This window comes from Babylonia areolata, chromosome 13 (assembly GCF_041734735.1).
Source record: "Babylonia areolata isolate BAREFJ2019XMU chromosome 13, ASM4173473v1, whole genome shotgun sequence".
Lineage (NCBI taxonomy): Eukaryota > Metazoa > Mollusca > Gastropoda > Neogastropoda > Buccinidae > Babylonia > Babylonia areolata.
The window spans coordinates 16,061,849-16,081,848 of record NC_134888.1 but is presented as its reverse complement, the minus strand read 5'-3'; the positions used below and the strand labels follow the sequence as shown (position 1 = coordinate 16,081,848).

At 44.1% G+C, this 20,000-nt stretch overlaps 1 protein-coding gene across 1 annotated transcript in view; it reads left to right on the top strand.

The window, feature by feature from the left end:
* The window catches only part of LOC143289096 (uncharacterized), a 391,817-nt gene that overhangs the window by 360,776 nt on the left and 11,041 nt on the right, over positions 1 to 20,000 (top strand). Inside the window, exons 13-19 of the mRNA XM_076597944.1 lie at positions 916 to 969; positions 4,598 to 4,886; positions 8,031 to 8,208; positions 10,226 to 10,439; positions 15,296 to 15,397; positions 18,089 to 18,225; positions 19,018 to 19,215. Coding sequence (XP_076454059.1) covers positions 916 to 969; positions 4,598 to 4,886; positions 8,031 to 8,208; positions 10,226 to 10,439; positions 15,296 to 15,397; positions 18,089 to 18,225; positions 19,018 to 19,215 — 1,172 coding nt within the window. The remainder of the gene's footprint in view (positions 1 to 915; positions 970 to 4,597; positions 4,887 to 8,030; positions 8,209 to 10,225; positions 10,440 to 15,295; positions 15,398 to 18,088; positions 18,226 to 19,017; positions 19,216 to 20,000) is intronic.

Here is a 20,000-nt window from a genome sequence, read left to right as displayed (position 1 = left end):
TTTTAAATCATACATTTATTAGACAGCCCAAGAAAGTTGAATCGAAGGACAGAATGGAGTTAGTTTCCTGACAGCCACAGAGCACGAGAGAGGGGGAGGGGGGGGGGGGGGGTTGACATTTAACAGTCTCTGCCTCAGTCACCAGTTTACAGAAACACAGAGGGAGGGGCGGGGGGGGGGGTGTATGATGGTGTGGGGGGTGGGATGATGGAAGGGAAAGGTGTGTGTGTTTGTGTGTGTGTGTGTGTGTTTGGGAAGAAGGAAGAGAAGGGGAAGATTGTGTGTGTGTGTGCCTGTGTGTGTATGGGGAGTTAGGAGAGGGTATCATCATTACCCGTTAAGAGTTGAGTTAACTGAACGACCTTTTGGCTTTGCGCCCCTTACTGTCGAGTTGTTCAGGGTATTTTGGATCTTGGACACATTTACCCGTGTCAGTGACATGATTTGATATCATGTCGGTTTCACGTGCTGAGCAACTGAACCAGCGTGCTGACTGTCAGTCGTGTCACGCACGGTGTCACGTTTCCCTTCGGGGTGGCCATGACAACTAACTTGGACGTGTGTCCACCGTGTTTTTTTTTGGGGGGGTGTGTGTGTCCGGATTTATCCTCACATCAGTCACCAAAGAACGGGAATGGAAGAGAGATCCCCCACAACAAAGGAAACGCAGTCCGCTCAGTGAGTGTCGTTTGAAAAAGGGTGGTGTTGAATGCAGGGAAACGAAGTTGTTTTTTTGCTGTTATTTGTTTGGGGGGTTTTTTTGTTTGATTTCTTTTTAGGAGGGGTGGGGGGGTCCTTTGTTTATCCTTATTTTCCCTCCTATTTGAATGTGTGGGGGTTGTTTCTGGTTTTTATCCATGTCTTCACACAGAAATGAATCTTGTATTCGTTCATGTATCCGCTTCGGTTTTGCAGATATCACCTTCCCTTTGCGGTTACTGCCCACAAGTGGAACGAACTGTTCAGATGGTGAGTGAGACGACGACGACGACGACGACGATGATGATGATGATGATGGTGATTGTTAACGGAGACAGGGGCGATAATAACCGTGATGATGGTGTTAATTTTTTTGGCGGTGGTGACGATTATGGTGATGTTGGTGATGATCGATGATGACAACGATAATTGAATTCATGACGGTCTTGGTGATGTAGTGACGATACATACGCGCGCGCAGTGAAGCTTTTTATTGAAGAAATCCTGTCATTGATTTCAGTATGTGAAAAAAAAAAATCTAACCACGCGTACCAACAAAGTAGCTAGCCCAAAACAAGTTATAGTATTCAACATCTCCGACAGAGTCCCCTTCACATTCATCCCAAGATACATTTACACAACTCTGTACTTTGAAACAAACCTTCACCACCACACACACACACACACACACACACACACACATTAAATTTATAACAGTACGATGCCATGAGACGTGTACAGGTTACTTACACGGAACAACTTGTTCCCTTGGTGACTGTACACCGGTCAGAAGACCGGACTTTAAACACAAGTGTTGACGAAAATGTGGAGTGATGGCCTGGAGATAACGTGTCCGCCTAGGAAGCGAGAGAATCTGAGCGCGCTGGTTCGAACCACGGCTCAGCCGCCGATATTTTCTCCCCCTCCACTAGACCTTGAGTGGTGGTCTGGACGCTAGTCATTCGGATGAGACGATAAACCGAGGTCCCGTGTGCAGCATGCACTTAGGGCACGTAAAAGAACCCACGGCAACAAGAGCGTTGTTCCTGGCAAAATTCTGTAGAAAAATCCACTTCGATATGAAAAACAAATAAAACTGCACGCAGGAAAATATACAAAAAAAGGGTGGCGCTGTAGTGTGGCGACGCGCTCTCCCTGGAGAGAGCAGCCCGAATTTCACACAGAGAAATCTGTTGTGATAAAATGAAATACAAATACAAATACAAAACCGGACAAACAGTTCTTGCCATAAGCCGAACGCCCAGAGGGATGTTCCCTTGGAGCGCTCTCCACGCGTCATATCCAACAAAGCAAGTTTCAGATTCCAGCAACAGCTAGCTGCCCTGAGTGCAGTTTACTTAAACAACAGAACGCGCCAAACAAGAAACTACAACATGCCGCTCAAACTGGCAAAACCTGATGGGGAAAAGGTGTTAGCAGTTTATAAACTTTATACCCCCCAAAAAAAATCCATCTGCACACAGGCACAAGAAATAAATAAAAGCCACAAAGGGTCAAAAAGGTAGTCTTTCCTCTCATGACACTTAACATGACTTCAGTGGGTCAAAGTTTTTTCTATTTCGTTTTGTTCTTTTAACGCGCGTGCGTGTGTGTATGTGACTGTGTGTGTGTGTGTGTGCGCGCGCGCGTACGTGCGCTCACGCGCCAGCAAACATAAAATGAGTTCAAGTTTTGATGATCTTTTCACTCTCATTTTAACACGGATGATTTCAACATTGAATCTGAAGTAACCATGCCCGTGGTTATTCACTGAAAAGCAAACCATTACTGACACAGCTGACATGAACAGACCGCCGCCAGGTCAATAGAAAATCCTGATTTCAAACCAGCTTTGCTGTTTTTCCCATGTTTGCTTACACCTAAATACACTGTTTTACTCGCCTTTTATAGATTTCCTTTAAATGGAAACTGATTTTGATGACAAATATTTTGCAGGGGTTTTTTGCTTGTTTGTTTGTGGGTTTTTTTGGTTTTTGTCGTTGTTGTTTGTTTTTGCGGGGGTCAGTGTATTTAACCCTTTCACCGCCAAGCTCGCATTTATGCACAGTCGTGGTAGAGGAACCATGTCACTGAAAGGTGACCATTCATTGGTCTGTTACCCATAAACCTACTGTTCTTAAAAATAATGTTCGGTGGTAGGATAGGCCATATTTTCTATACATCGCAGGGGGAATCCCCAGCTATTCTTAGCCACTGTCTTTTCTGTGTTTATACCACAAGGGAATTTTGTACTCTAAATTGACTGGCGGTGAAAGGGTTAAGACACCATAATAAGATTCAGGACCCTTCATGATTAAACGGGACTCCCCCAAGCACACACGTCTTTCGTAAATATCGTGGGGTACCATCGCGCATTGTGTTCAACGATCGGCTTATATCAGGTTGACATAAGTTTATAACTGGAACAACAGCTGAATGAGAGCTGCTTAGCCGCTGCGTTGGGAATTAATTCACAGTTTAGTCTTTTGTGAAAGATTATGGCTCTAAAACTAGGAGGCAAGATTGCACTGGCTCTTAGTGCTGCATAATCAATAATTTATCCACTACAATGGAAATTCATGTACAGCTTAGTCTTTTGTGAAGGACTATGACTCTCAAACTAGGAGGCAGTATTGCACTGGCTCTTAGTGCTGCAGCCGTGGGGGCTAGTTGGCCTTTTAGGACCAACCCAGCGCCGACTGTGTGTGTGTTCCAAAGCCCTCTTGGCCGAGAGAGGCGCCATGTAACTTGGACAAGACACTGTCCACCACAATCAAATTCTAGCCCAGACAGCAGTTGCCTCCTCCGCTGTTTTGATGGTCATGGTGGGACACGACTATCATACATACCACTGCGCCTGTTTCTTATCTCTCTCGTTCGGCTCAGCCGCCGATATTTTCTACCCCTCCACTAGACCTTGAGTGGTGGTCTGGACGCTAGTCATTCGGATGAGACGATAAACCGAGGTCCCGTGTGCAGCATGCACTTAGCGCACGTAAAAGAACCCACGGCAACAAAATGGTTGTTCCTGGCAAAATTCTGTAGAAAAATCCACTTCGATCGGAAAAACAAATAAAACTGCACGCAGGAAAAAAAAATACCCCAAAAAGAGGGTGGCGCTGTAGTGCAGTGACGCGCTCTCCCTGAGGAGAGCAGCCCGAATTTCACACAGAGAAATCTGTTGTGATAAAAAGAAATACAAATACAATACAAATATCTCTGTTTGCAGTCCTTGGTGATTGCATTTCATCAGAGAGCTTGAACTTTTGTTGGTACAGGCTGTGATTGGTTTCTAAAGAAGCCAGTGATAAACATAATTATCTGCCAGTCCCTTTGTGCATTTTTCTTTGCAAAAAAAAATTGATTTCGTGATTTCTGCGGTCTAAATATGTCCTTGCTTTTTTTTCCCAGCGTCTGACCATGAACTGCAAGCATTTTTCAGTGCTCTTTTCGTGTATCTAACCTGAATGATCTCCGTCTGTGAATGATCGAGAATCCCAGCCACACGGGGCGGAAGGATGAATTTTGTTTGTATTGTCTAGTCTAATGCCCCGCCACACATACTGACGGATATCAACTATTCATAAGGGTGCAGCAAGTACAAACAGAATAACAACCGGTGGAACGTCTCTCCACCTGATTTCTAACACATCTGATGCCGTTTTCTTCTTCTTTTTTTTCTTTTTGGTTTATTTGTTTATCTATCGTTTCTCTTTTTATTTATATATCTATTTGTTTGTTTATTTATTCATTTGCTTGTTTATTTGTTTGTTTGTTTGTTTTACAGACCCCATCCTGGCGACCTTGCCCGTGGAACTTCCCTCCACCTGACACACCTGCTACCGCCTTATTTCACTTCGCTCCTATTCATTTTGTCCACGTGTTTTGTTGTTTTCAGGAAAAGACCCCATCACGGCCTCCCACAGCCCCAACGTCTTCCTGGAGCGGCTGGTGTCCATGAAGGAGCTGGAGACGCCCATGTACGTCACCAACAACCAGCAGACCCAGGACTTCGTCTGGCACCGGGAGTCCGGCATCGACATCGTGGTGGGCATCTCGGGGGTCTACCTCATCCCCGAGTACCGCGAGCTGCCTGTGGCCGACGACTCCCAGTTCTTCCTGACCCAGAGCATGGAGACTCAGGACAGGCTGCGGCTGTTCGCCGATACCCGGAAGCAGTACTGCAGGTACGGGTACGGGTACAGGTACGGGTGGGGTAGTGTGGGTGGATAGCGGGTGGGGGAGCTGCATGTGGCTGACGACTCTCAGTTCTTCCTGACCTAGAGCAAGGAGACTCAGGACAGGCTGCGGCTGTTCACCCATACCCGGAAGCAGTACAGCAGGTACGGGTACGGGTGGGGGTACTGGTGGGGTGGGGTGGGAGCGCAGATATATAGGGGGTTTATTGTTGTGTGTGTGTGATATAGGTATATGCGTATGTACGGCTCGCGAACACGTGAATACTATGACAGATCAATGGCTGACAGTTCCACTGAGCTCTTTCCTTGCAGCAAGAGTTGACATCATCTGCGCATCTAGTTACTCACATGTCCGGTTCCGGTCCTGTCTTCGATAGACATGTATGTCTATTTATAGTGAGGCCACGATGGACACAGCAGGGGGTAGAGGAGAGTGTGTGGCGTGGCGATGGTGCTTTTGCCATCCCGTGGCGTGGCAAGACGGACGTCAGTTACCTCCAGGCACTGTACGGGTGGACTCCGTTGAGGCTCGGGAGCCCGGCACTGCCTCATCACCCTGTAGGGACCTTGATGGACGAGTGTCATCCATATTGATTGATTGATTGATATGGATACTTACATAGCGCCTATCCTCGGTCGGAGACCAAGCTCTAAGCGCTTTACAAACACGGGGTCATTTGCAACAACAGGCTGCCTACCTGGGTAGAGCCGACTAGCGGCTGCCATTGGGCGCTCATCATTCGTTTCCTGCATCATTCAATCAGATTTCAGACACGCACATATACACACTCAAACAAATATGTAACATTTTACGTGTATGACCGTTTTGATTATTTACCCCGCCATGTAGGCAGCCATACTCCGTTTTTCGGGGGTGTGCATGCTGGGTATGTTCTTGTTTCCATAACCCACCGAACGCTGACATGGATTACAGAATTTTAACGAGCGTATTTAATCTTCTGCGTGTGTATACACACGAAGGGGGTTCAGGCACTAGCAGGTCTGCACATATATTGACCTGGGAGATCGGAAAAAATCTCCACCCTTTACCCACCAGGCGCCGTTACCGGGACTCGAACCCGGGACCCTCAGATTGAAAGTCCAACGCTTTAACCACTCGGCTGTTGCGCCCGTCGTTGGCTGTCTGACATCAGTTGTCGCAGGCGGTGATGCGTGGTGTTGTGGTTTGACAGAGTGCGCCGTGCGGCCCAGCACCTCCGTCTTCAGCTCTCAGGGTTATCTCCCCCTTAGCTCATGGCCCACAGACCTGCCCTGTGAGCACAGGGGGGGATTGTTTCTCCGAGGGTCCCACCCCCGGGGCTGCAGATCATAGCGCGTCCCCATATCGCATGATGAACCCGTCGTAGAACACATGGGGTATTTCAGTGAGTGCAGCACAGTAGAGTGAGGGCCTAGAGGTAACGCGTCCGCCTAGGAAGCGAGAGAATCTGAGCTCGCTGGTTCGAATCTCGGCTCAGCCGCTGATATTTTATCCCCCTCCACTAGACCTTGAGTGGTGGTCTGGACGCTAGTCATTCGGATGAGACGATAAATCGAGGTCCCGTGTGCAGCATGCACTTAGCGCACGTAAAAGAACCCACGGCAACAAAAGGGTTGTTCCTGGCAAAATTGTGTAGTAAAATCCACTTCGATAGGAAAAACAAATAAAAAAAACTGCACGCAGGAAAAAAATACATAAGAAAAAAATGGGTGGCGCTGTAGTGAAGCGACGCGTTCTCCCTGGGGAGAGCAGCCCGAATTTCCCACAGTGAAATCTGTTGTGATAAAAAAGCAGAAATATAAATACAAAATACAAATACAAAACACAGCCATCTGTTGCCCTGCCCCGTCCTGATAGGAACATCGCCAGCTGGTCCGTGATCTGGGACTTTCGGAGCTAACCCTCATGATTACATCTGAGTGGCCGTCCCCCCTGTGGGACCCGCCAGGCTTGGGATGGTCACCCAGCAGCGGAGTTGGGAGAGCAGCCTGTCACGGGGTGATGCTGGTGAGGGGTGGGGGGCAGGGGCGGCGTCGGTGAAGGTGGTGATCCTGGTGGTGGTTGAGGTTTCAGTTTTCAGGTTCAGTAGCTCAAGGAGGCGTCACTGCGTTCGGACAAATCCATATACGCTACACCACATCTGCCAAGCAGATGCCTGACCAGCAGCGTAACCCAGCGCGCTTAGTCAAGCATTGAGAAAAAAAAGTAAATAAATAATAGATAAATACATGAAAAAAAGAACTACTACTACTACTACTACTAATAATAATAATAATATGTATAAGGCGCAAAAACTTGATGAAGTCAACTATAAGCGTACAAAAAAAAGATTAAAAAAAAAATATATATATATATAATAAATAAATAATTTTTTTTAAATTAAAATAAATAATAATGGTTGAGGATGATGAGTGTAATGACGTGGTGATGATGGCTGTGGTGGAAGCTGGGTTACGTCAGTACGTTGTGGTGAAGGGTGTGGTGGTGGTTGGTGGTGGCGGAGGTGGTGGGCCCTTAGTGAGTGTGTGTGTGTGTGTGTGTGTGTGTGTGTGTGTGTTATGACTTGGTGGTGTTGGAGGGGGTGTGTTTTGTGTTATGACGTGATTATGGGAGATGTGGGAGTGGGTGTGTTACGATATATATATATATATATATATATATATATATATATATGTGTGTGTGTGTGTGTGTGTGTGTGTGTGTGTGTGTGTGTGTATACCCCAGCCCGAAGAAGCTGTATTCCAGCGAAAAATTGCTGGATTATTAAGTTTTCAAGACATGAATAGACTATTGTTGTTTATTTATATATATATATATATATATATATATATATATATATATATGTGTGTGTGTGTGTGTGTGTGTGTGTGTGTGTATGTATATATGTGTGTGCGTGTGTAAGATAGATAGTGCTTATAACTCCCCATGTATGGGCTCTAAGCGCATTGCATGAAACCAACACATTATACAATAGTGCATCATAACATACATCTGCACATGAGAAAACAACACACACACACACACACACACACACACACACACACATATATATATATATATATATATATATATATATATATATATATATATCCACCACCCACCCAACCCTCCTTCCCTTCACCTCCTTCCAGACACCCGGTGCCAGACTACTACTACCTACACCTGGAGGTGTTGAAGAATCGAACCAGCGCCGCCCAGGTGGTGCGCTGTGACTCACGGGACCCCGCCGTGCCCCGCTGTCCCTCCGGCTACCGGGACGGGGACCGCTACCTCAAGTGGGACATCAACAAACGCTGCTACAAATACTTTGTATGTCGTGGCTGTTTTTTGTGTGCGTTTCGGTGCATTTCTGTTGACAGACGGGGCTGGGATTTCGTTGTTGTTGTTGTTGTTGTTGTTGTTTTGGGCTCTTTTGTGTGTGTGTGTGTGTGTGTGTGGTGGAATTTTTCTGTGTGTCTGTGATTTTGTTCGCTTGCTTTTTTGGGGGTGTATTTCTGTTGCCAGACGGTTGTGGTTTGTGTGTATGATGGTAGTGGAAGTTTTCTGTGTTTTTGTGCGCTTGCTTTTGTGTGTGTGTGTGTGTGTGTGTGTTGCTGTTGCCAGACGGTTGTGTTTTTTTTCGCTTGGTACTTGTGGATTTCTGTTGCTGGGCGTTGTTTGGATGCAGTGTAGATTGTTTTGTTCGCTTATGTGTGGTTATTTCTATTGCTGTGCGGTTGTTGTTGTTGTTGTTTTCGGTATATTTTGTTTGTTTTCATTTCTGATGGATATCTGTTGTTAGACGTTATTTGGTTTCAATGTTTGTGGTTTTGTTCGGCTGAATTTGGTGCATTTCTGTTGCCAGACGATTTTGGTATGGTTGCGGTAGTGTGTATTTGGTTTGGTTCGTGTTTGTGAGACGATTTGTGCTGACTGGCTCGTTTGTTTGGCTGTGTATTTAGATAGGATAGGTTGATTTTTTTTTTAAGACATTTGGTAGGCACAGGGTCAACCTTCTATGATTAACTTCGGTGAAAAAAAAAAGATTGTGAACAAAAACATCTGGCCACATGATGAGATCTGTGGTGTGTTTTTTTGTTGTTTTTTTTGTTGTTGTTGTTGTTGTTTGTTTTGTTTTTTTGTGCTGTTTAACATTAATTACGTTTGGTTTGTGTGATCAGACGTTTTTGTTTCTGCGTCCCGCCACTGTAAATAACAGAGAACTGCCTTTTCTTTTCTTTCTTTTTTTATTGGGGAGGGAGGGGGGGGGGCGCAAGTTTAAGACACAAGTTTCATGTGTTTGGGTTAGGCTGTGCTTAGAAGGTCTCTTTTATCTATGCTCCTTTCAGGATTTTTGTTGTTGTTATTTGTTAGTTTCTTTGTTTGTTACGATAGCTTTAAGTTGGTGTTTGTTTTTTTCTTTTGGCTTATAATGTCATTTAATCTCTTCATTTTACTGTTGCATTTCCATGTTATTTCAATGTTTGTCTCTGACAACATTTTTTTTGTTGAAGTTTTCTGTGTATCTTCATCTTAGGAATTCTTTGAATATTGTAATGGAATGCTGTTTTTTTTGTTTTGTTTCTTCTTCTTCTTTTTCTTTCTTTTCTTTCTCTTTCGTCGTTTTTCTTTAGAAATATACTTAACATTTTCTTTGTTTCTCTTACTTTTCTCTTTTCTTTTCTTTTCTATTTCTTGTGTGTGTTTTTGTTTCTTTTTTTGCTGTTGTTGTTTGTTTGTTGTTTTTTGTTTTTATTGTGTCTGTGATCAATTTTTTTAATGCTTATCTGATTATATTAATTTTGATTTTTTTTTTCTGTGAACATTATATTTGATTTACCGTAGTTTTTTGTTGTTGTTGTTGTTGTTCACTTTGTTAAATGTTTTTGTGTTTCCTTCATCATCATCGTTGTTGTTGTTTTTGCTCTTTTTCTTTGTCTGTTGCTATTCTTTCTCTTTGGTTATTTCCGTTGTCTTTATGATTTCGTGCGTTATGGTTTATTTCTTTGTTTTTCTTGTTGTTTCTTTGTTGTTTTTGTTTCTTTGTTTGTTTTGGGGGTGTTGTTTTTTTTAAGTTTCCGTCCGATGTTTTTCTTCTGTTTGTGTCAGTGTTTTGGCTTTTTTTCTTTTTCCCTGGCAAAAAAAAAAAAAAAACAACAACTTTGTCTCTTGTTTAAAAGCTTCGGTGTTGTTGATGTCGGTGTTGTTGTTTTTGTTTTGTTGCAAGAAATTGTCCGTTCGTTTTGGACAACAACAACAACAACAACAAAACAAAAAAAAAGCTTCGGTTATTCCTGAGTTTCCGAACAATGTTGGTGACTTTGTGAACTGTGTGCACCCTTTCTAGATGTATCTCTCACAGACTGGAGGGGGCAGGCCCCTGGTAGTTCTCCGGGACGAGCTCAACTCGGTGGTGTGCACGGAGGAGACGCCCCTGGGTCGGGCGGTGTTCGGGGTGTCCCGGCCCGTCACCCTGGAGATGCTGCTGCCGCCCACGGAGTGTGCCCTTGCTAGGCTGCAGTGCGACCAGTGTCTGGCTCAGTCCGCTTGCCAGGGGCTAGGTGAGCACGTGTTGGGTTGACGTACTGGGCCGTTGTTTCGTGGTGGTTTCTTTTCTCAACGTTTTTTTTTTTTTCTTCTTTTTTTCCTTTTTTTTTTCCCTGGGTAAAGACTTGATATTGATGTTGTTGTTGTTATTGTTGTTTTTCCTCCGTGGTTCGTTAATTTTTCATCCTAGCCAGACATTTGACATAGTTCGGTTTCATTTCGATTTTTTCATCATAGGTAGAGACTTGAAGTTGTTGTTGTTGTTTGATAATGTTTTTCCTCCATGATTCACGAATTATCCATCCTAGCCAGAGATATGACTTCTTTTTTTTTCATGATTTGTGAATTTTCCTTCCTAGCCATACATTTGATGTTGTTGTTTTTTCCATGATTTACGAATTTTCGATCCCATAATTATTATAGACATTTGACATTGTTTGGTGTGTTGTTGTTTTTTTCCTCCGTGATTTATGAATTTCCACCCTTGCCAGACATTTGACATTTTACATTGTTCGGGTATTTTTTTCTCAATGATTCGTGAATTTTTCATCCTAGCCAGACATTTGACATTGTTCGATTTCATTTCGAATTTTTCATCCTAGGTAGAGACTTGAAATTGTTGTTGATGATGTTTTTCCTCCATGATTCATGAATTTTACCATCCCATCCAGAACTATAACTTTTTTTTTCATGATTTGTTAATCCTCCATCCTAACCAGACAGTTAACATTCTTTTTTCAACCCTATGTTTCATGAATTTTTACCTCACCCTATGATTCAATAAATTTCCATCCTAGCCAGACATTGTTCGGTTTCATTTCGAATTTTTCATCCTAGCTAGACACTTGAGGGTGTTGTTGTTATTCTTGTTGTTTTCCCCCATGTTTCATAAATTGTCCGTCCTAGCCAGACATTTGACATTGTGGAGTTGTTGTTGTTGTTGTTATGTTTATCTCCATGTTTCACGAATTGTCCGTCCTAGCCAGACATTTGACATTGTTGAGTTGTTGTTGTTGTTGTTATGTTTATCTCCATGTTTCACGAATTGTCCGTCCTAGCCAGACATTTGACATTGTTGAGTTGTTGTTGTTGTTGTTGTGTTTATCTCCATGTTTCACGAATTGTCCGTCCTAGCCAGACATTTTGACTTTGCTGGCTTTTTTTCTCTCTGTGGTTCATGAATTAATCCTCGCCGAACATTTTACATTCCCGCCATCATTCATGAATTATTCTCATTCCAGCCAGAAATAGAACTTTTTTTTCGTGGTTCGTGAATTTTCCATCCTAGCCAGACATTTGACATTGTTGAGTTGTTGTTGTTGTTGTTGTTATGTTTATCTCCATGTTTCACGAATTGTCCGTCCTAGCCAAACTATAGTTGTTGTTTTTTCTCCATGGTTCACGAATTGTCCGTCCTAGCCAAACTATAGTTGTTGTTGTTTTTTCTCCATGGTTCACGAATTGTCCGTCCTAGCCAGACATTTTGACTTTGTTGGCTTTTTTTTTTCTCTCTGTGGTTCATGAATTCTTCATCCTCGCCGAACATTTGACATTCCCCCCCATCATTCATGAATTATTCTCATTGCAGCCAGAAATAGAACTTTTTTTCATGATTCGTGAATCCTCCATCCTAACCAGACATTTGACGTTGGTTTTTTACCCCTATGTTTCATGAATTTTCCGCACCCTATGATTCAGTAAATTTCCATCCTAGCCAGACATTGTCCGGTTTCATTTCTAATTTTTCATCCTAGCTAGACACTTGACGGTGTTGTTGTTATTCTTGTTGTTTTCCCCCATGTTTCATGAATTGTCCGTCCTAGCCAGACATTTGACATTGTTGAGTTGTTGTTATTGTTGTTGTTATGTTTATCTCCATGTTTCACGAATTGTCCGTCCTAGCCAGACATTTGACATTGTTGAGTTGTTGTTATTGTTGTTGTTATGTTTATCTCCATGTTTCACGAATTGTCCGTCCTAGCCAGACATTTTGACTTTGCTGGCTTTTTTTTCTCTCTGTGGTTCATGAATTAATCCTCGCCAAACAGTTTACATTCCCGCCATCATTCATGAATTATTCTCATTCCAGCCAGAAATAGAACTTTTTTTCATGATTCATGAATTTTCCATCCTGGCCAGACATTTGACATTGTTGTGTTTGTTTGTTTTTTCTCTCTATGGTTCATGAATTCTCCATCCTCGCCGAACATTTGACACCCACCCCTCCCCTATCACTCATGAATTATTCTCATTGCAGCCAGAAATAGAACTTTTTTTTCGTGGTTCGTGAATCCTCCATCCTAGCCAGACATTTAACATTGTTGAGTTGTTGTTGTTGTTATGTTTATCTCCATGTTTCACGAATTGTCCGTGCTAGCCAAACTATAGTTGCTGTTGTTGTTGTTTTCTCCATAGTTCACGAATTTTCCAACCTAGCCAGACATTTTGACTTTGTTGGCTTTTTTTCTCTCTGTGGTTCATGAATTCTTCATCCTCGCCGAACATTTTACATTCCCCCCCATCATTCATGAATTATTCTCATTGCAGCCAGAAATAGAACTTTTTTTTCGTGAATCCTCCATCCTAACCAGACATTTGACGTTGGTTTTTTACCCCTATGTTTCATGAATTTTCCTCACCCTATGATTCAATAAATTTCCATCCTAGCCAGACATTGTTCGGTTTCATTTCGAATTTTTCATCCTAGCTAGACACTTGAGGGTGTTGTTGTTATTCTTGTTGTTTTCCCCCATGTTTCATGAATTGTCCGTCCTAGCCAGACATTTGACATTGTTGTTGTTGTTGTTATGTTTATCTCCATGTTTCACGAATTGTCCGTCCTAGCCAGACATTTGACATTGTTGAGTTGTTGTTGTTGTTGTTGTTGTTGTTATGTTTATCTCCATGTTTCACGAATTGTCCGTCCTAGCCAGACATTTGACATTGTGGAGTTGTTGTTGTTGTTGTTGTTATGTTTATCTCCATGTTTCACGAATTGTCCATCCTAGCCAGACATTTGACATTGTTGTTGTTGTTGTTATGTTTATCTCCATGTTTCACGAATTGTCCGTCCTAGCCAGACATTTGACATTGTTGAGTTGTTGTTGTTGTTGTGTTTATCTCCATGTTTCACGAATTGTCCGTCCTAGCCAGACATTTGACATTGTGGAGTTGTTGTTGTTGTTGTTGTTATGTTTATCTCCATGTTTCACGAATTGTCCGTCCTAGCCAAACTATAGTTGTTTTTTCTCCATGGTTCACGAATTGTCCGTCCTAGCCAAACTATAGTTGTTTTTTCTCCATGGTTCACGAATTGTCCGTCCTAGCCAAACTATAGTTGTTTTTTCTCCATGGTTCACGAATTGTCCGTCCTAGCCAGACATTTTGACTTTGTTGGCTTTTTTTCTCTCTGTGGTTCATGAATTCTTCATCCTCGCCGAACATTTGACATTCCCCCCATCATTCATGAATTATTCTCATTGCAGCCAGAAATAGAACTTTTTTTTCGTGGTTCGTGAATTTTCCATCCAAGCCAGACATTTGACATTGTTGGGTGTGTTTTTTTCTCTCTATGGTTCATGAATTCTCCATCCTCGCCGAACATTTGACACCCCCCCCTCCCCCATCATTCATGAATTATTCTCATTGCAGCCAGAAAATAGAACTTTTTTTTCGTGGTTCGTGAATCCTCCATCCTAGCCAGACATTTGACGTTGTTGAGTTGTTGTTGTTATGTTTATCTCCATGGTTCACGAATTGTCCGTGCTAGCCAAACTATAGTTGCTGTTGTTGTTTTTCTCCATGGTTCACGAATTTTCCAACCTAGCCAGACATTTTGACTTTGTTGGCTTTTTTTTCTCTCTCTGTGGTTCATGAATTCTTCATCCTCGCCGAACATTTGACATCCCCCCCATCATTCATGAATTATTCTCATTGCAGCCAGAAATAGAACTTTTTTTTCATGATTCGTGAATTTTCCATCCTGGCCAGACATTTGACACTGGTTTTTTACCCCTATGTTTCATGAATTTTCCTCACCCTATGATTCAATAAATTTCCATCCTAGCCAGACATTGTTCGGTTTCATTTCTAATTTTTCATCCTAGCTAGACACTTGACATTGTTGTTGTTGTTGTTTTCATGATTCATGAATTTTCCATCCTAGCCAGACATTTGACATTGTTGGGTTTTTGGTGTTTTTTTCTCTCTATGGTTCATGAATTCTCCATCCTCGCCCAACATTTGACTCCCCCACCCCACCCCCACTCCCCCATCACTCATGAATTATTCTCATTGCAGCCAGAAATAGAACTTTTTTTCGTGGTACGTGAATCCTCCATCCTAGCCAGACATTTGACACTGGTTTTTTACCCCTATGTTTCATGAATTTTCCTCACCCTATGATTCAATAAATTTCCATCCTAGCCAGACATTGTCCGGTTTCATTTCTAATTTTTCATCCTAGCTAGACACTTGACATTGTTGTTGTAGTTGTTTTCATGATTCATGAATTTTCCATCCTAGCCAGACATTTGACATTGTTGGGATTTGGGGTTTTTTTTCTCTCTATGGTTCATGAATTCTCCATCCTCGCCCAACATTTGACTCCCCCCCCACACCCCCTACTCCCCCATCATTCATGAATTATTCTCATTGCAGCCAGAAATAGAACTTTTTTTTCGTGGTACGTGAATCCTCCATCCTAACCAGACATTTGACACTGTTTTTTTACCGCCATGATTCGTGAATCCTCCATCCTAACCAGACATTTGACACTGGTTTTTTACCGCCCATGATTCATGAATTTTCCGCATGTGTCAGCTTCTCTCTGTGTGTGCTGTTCACGTGCCCTCCATGTGTTGCTGTTCAGACAAACACAAGTCCTGCTGCGGAACGTCCTGCTACAATAAAGCCGCCTGCCACAAACAGTACAGTGCCGCCTGCCCCCCTCCTCAGGTGGAGTGCGGCAGCGGTGAGTGTGTTTTTTGGCACGATTTTTTTTTTTTTTTTTTTTTTTTTTATCTCTCTTATTCTTCCCACTGGTTTTGTTTGTCGGTTTCATTCATTACAACGTGGTTTAATCAAACACGGTTCCCATTGGTTTATTGTTTGTTCACGACAAGGTGATTTTATTTGATATGGATACTTATATAACGCCTATCCTCGGTCGGAGACCAAGCTCTAAGCGCTTTACAAACACGGGGTCATATACACAACAGGTTGCTTACCTGGGTAGAACCGACTGACGGCTGCTAATGGGCGCTCATGATTTGTTTTCTGTGTCATTCAATCAGATTTCAGGCAAGCGTTTCAGTTTCAGTTTCAGTTGCTCAAGGAGGCGTCACTGCGTTCGGACAAACCATATACGCTACACCACATCTGCCAAGCAGATGCCTGACCAGCAGCGTAACCCAACGCGCTTAGTCAGGCCTTAAGAAAAAAAAAACAACAAAAAACACACACAACAACAGGGGAATAAATAATAGATAAGCTTACATAAATAAATAAATAAATGAATAATAATTATAATATAGAAAAAGGTAGTAGTAATAATAATAGTAATACTAATAAAATGATTTTTTTTTTTAATAAAAAATAAAAAATAAAAAAATAATTTTTTTTTTTTTTAAATAAAATAAAATATAAAATAAAATAGGCAAGCACATATACACACTCAAACAGACATGTAACATTTTGCGTGTATGACCGTTTTGTTCATTTACCCCACCATACCAGGCAGCCATACTCCGTTTTCGGGGGTGTGCGTGCTGGGTGTGTTCTTGTTCTGACATGGATTACAGGATCTTGAACGTGCGTATTTGGTCTGCGTGCGTATACACACGAAGGGGTTCAGGCATTAGCAGGTCTGCACATATGTTGACCTGGGAGATCAGAAAAATCTCCAGCCTTTTTCCACCAGCCGCTGTTGCCGAGATTCGAACCTGAGACCCTCAGATCGAAAGTCCAACGCTTTAACCACTAAGCTGTTGTGCCCGTAATTGTGATATAAACACGTTTCTCGTTGGTTTATTGTCTTTCCGCAACAAGGTTGTTGTTGGTTGTTTTGTTGTTGTTGGTTTGTTTTTTTCAATTCACAAAAAAGAGACTTAACACATTTCTCACTGATTGCTGTCTGCTCACTACAAGGCGATTTTAACACGTTTCTCGTTGCTTTGTTGCCTGTTCCCTGAAAGACAAGTTAAACACGTACCTTTCACAACAAGGGCAAGTGATGGGTTAGGAAAAGGAAAAAAAAAAAGTAGCGCGGGATGGAAGAGGCTTTAGTTACGTTCAAAGCAAAAGGAATGGCAGCAAGCTTCCCACTAGTGGAGTGATGGCCTAGAGGTAACGCGTCCGCCTAGGAAGCGAGAGAATCTGAGCGCGCTGGTTCGGATCACGGCTCAGCCGCCGATATTTTCCCCCCCTCCACTAGACCTTGAGTGGTGGTCTGGACGCTAGTCATTCGGATGAGACGATAAACCGAGGTCCCGTGTGCAGCATGCACTTAGCGCACGTAAAAGAACCCACGATCACAAAAGGGTTGTTCCTGGCAAAATTCTGTAGAAAAATCCACTTCGATAGGAAAAGCAATTAAAACTGCACGCAGGAAAAAATACAAAAAAAATGGGTGGCGCTGTAGTGTAGCGACGCGCTCTCCCTTGGGAGAGCAGCCCGAATTTCACACAGAGAAATCTGTTGTGATAGAAAGAAATGCAAATACAAATACAAACACTGCAGAACAGATTATTGTTATGACACCAGCAGTTGATGTAACACGTTGCCTGCCAGAATCACATGAAACACAGTATCACCGTATTTTGTGCTGATATTATGTTTTCCTGACCTTATGTGGAACTGTGAAGGCTTGACACTCAGATAATGAATGATATTCTGAAGTAGTACTGGGGTGATTGTAGGTGTTACATCTTGGAGCATGCGTCTGCATGTGTGCGATGATAAAGAATATGAGTTTGTAGGTGTGTTTGTCTGCGATTGTGTTCGCGCGTGTATGTTTGTCTGTGTGTACCTGTCTTTGTGTGGGGCGGCGTGTGTGTGTGACAGGGGGTGGACGTCTGTGTGTGTTTTTGTGTGTGCGTGTGTGTGGGCGTGCGTGCGTGTGTGTGTGTGCATGTGTGTGTGTGAGCGCGCACGGTTGTTTGTCTGGTTATTTTTGTCTTCTGTGTCTGTGTCTGCCACGGTGTGTGTGTGTATGTGTGTGTGTGTGTGTTTGTAAGTGTGTGTCAGCCTGTAGATGTGCATGCATGCATGTGTGTGTGTGTGTGTGTATGTGGGTGGGTGGGTGGGTGTGTTTGCGTGTATGTGTGCATGCATGTCTATGTGTGTGTGTGGAGGAGAAGGAATTTTGTTTAATGTCCCGTCACACGTATCGGTGATTGAAGACATTTTGTTAAAGTATTTATGAATACATCTGAGTATTATCGGTTGGAAGGGGTGGGAGATGTGAATGAATGGAGGGTTGGGAGAAACTGGGCAAATGAGGGTGAAATTTGAAAAAAAAATAAATCTAAATACAGTTACAGGAAATTACTTACTGTGCGTGTGTGTGTGTGAGCGCGCGCGCGCGCGCGTGCGATGTACGTGCACCCTTCATCTGTTTTTTCTTTTCTCCCCCCCCACCCCCCCCCCCCCACTGTTCCATCAGGCGAGGTGCACAGGTTCACAGTGATCCCGGTGTTCAGCTCCATGTCTGAGGAGTGGCGCTGTCACCTGACCTACCAGCGGCCCTCCTACCTCTACAACATCTCCTACACCGTGTCCATACCGGACCTGGGCTTGCAGGTATACACTGTAGGGGGGGGGGGGGGGGGTTCCGGTGTATGTGGGGTGGGTTGGGGGAGGGATGGTGTGGGCGGGGACGGGGGGAGGGGGGTAAGTGTGTGTGTGTGTGTGTGTTCTAAACGTGATTTCCAGACATTGGAGTCATATTTGATATTTATAAAACCGTGTTTCGTCAGTGCATTTTACTATATAATCATGTTTAGAATATTGCCGTGGTATTAGTATGAGTGTTAATGTTTCCAGCATTACATTGTGCATTTGTCACACCCTTTCTGTCAAGGGGACTTTTGGCCTTTATTAGTATAAAACAATTTGTTTCCTTTTAATACATTTCTGTGTTCCTCCTCCTCCTCCTCGCTCTTCCTCCTCCTCCTTCTCTTCCTCCTTGCTCTTCCTCCTTCCTCTCCTCCCTCTTCCTTCTCCTCTTACTCCCTCCTCCTCTTCCTCCTCCTCCTCCTCTTCCTCCTCCTCCTCCTCTTCCTCTCTCCTCCTTCTCATCCTGCTTCTCCTTCTTCTTCTTCTTCTCATCCTCTTCCTCCTCCTCTTCCTCCCTGCTCGTCCTCCTCCTCCTTCTTCTTCTTCTTCTTCTTCTTCTTCTTCTTCACCTCCTCCTCCTCCTCCTTCTCCTCCTCTTCCTCCTAATCCTCCTCACTCCTCCTCACTCCCCCTCCTTATCGCTCTTCCTCCTGTTCCTCCTTCTCCTCCTCGTCGTCCTGCTGCTCCTCCTCCTCTTCTCCTCTACCTCCCCATCCTCCTCCTCAACTAACCGCGCACACCCCCCTTCTCACACAGCTGCCCACCCAGACCTACACGGCCAAGATGGAGTCCCTGGAGGAGCACCGTCGCCGCTCGGGCCGCTTCCACTTCATTCGGGTGTGGCACGACACCCGCATGCCCTTAGCCCGGGGGGTGATCCTGAGGGGGGACCACCTGGAGCTGGGCGCCTCCAACCCCAACCACATGCAGCCCTTCGTGCTGCACCCGCTCAAGGTAGAGGTGGCTGTGGTGGTGGTGGTGTCTTGTCTTGTGGTCTGCGGTGTTTGGTTTGTGTTTGGTTTTTCTCTTTCTTTTCTTTTCTTTTTTTTTCAGGTTTTTTTTCTGTCTTTTTTTTCCCCCCCTTCTTTTTTTTTCTTTCTTTTTTGTTCTTGTTCTTGTTTGGGGGAGGGGAGTTAGGGGAGGGCTTGGAGGAATGGGGTGAGAGGAAGGGGGTGGGAGAAAAGGGGTGGTAGGAAGAGGAAGGGGTGAGGAGGAAGGGGGTGGGAGGGAAGGGGAGAGGGGGTGGAGGGAAAGGGGTGGGAGGAAAGAGGGGTGGGAGGAATGGGTGGGGGTGGGGTTGGAGGAACTGGTGGGAGGAAGAGGAAGGGGGTGGGAGGAAAGGGGTGGGAGGAATGGGTGGGTGGGTTGGAGGAACTGGGTGGGAGGAAGAGGAAGGGGGTGGGAGAAAGGGGTGGGAGGAAAGAGGGTGGGAGGAATGGGTGGGGTGGTTTGGAGGAACTGGTGGGAGGGAGAGGAAGGGGTGGAGGAAGAGGAAGAGGGTGGGAGGAAAGAGGGGTGGGAGGAATGGGTGGGGTGGGTTGGAGGAACTGGGTGGGAGAGGAGAGGAAGGGGTGGGAGGAAAAGGAAGAGGGTGGGAGGAATGGGTGGGGTGGGGTTGTAGGAAACTGGGTGGGAGGAGAGAGGAAGGGGTAGGGGGAAAGAGGGGTGGGAGGAATGGGTGGGGGTGGTTGTAGGAACTGGTGGGAGGAAGAGGAAGCGGGTGGGAGGAAAGAGGGTGG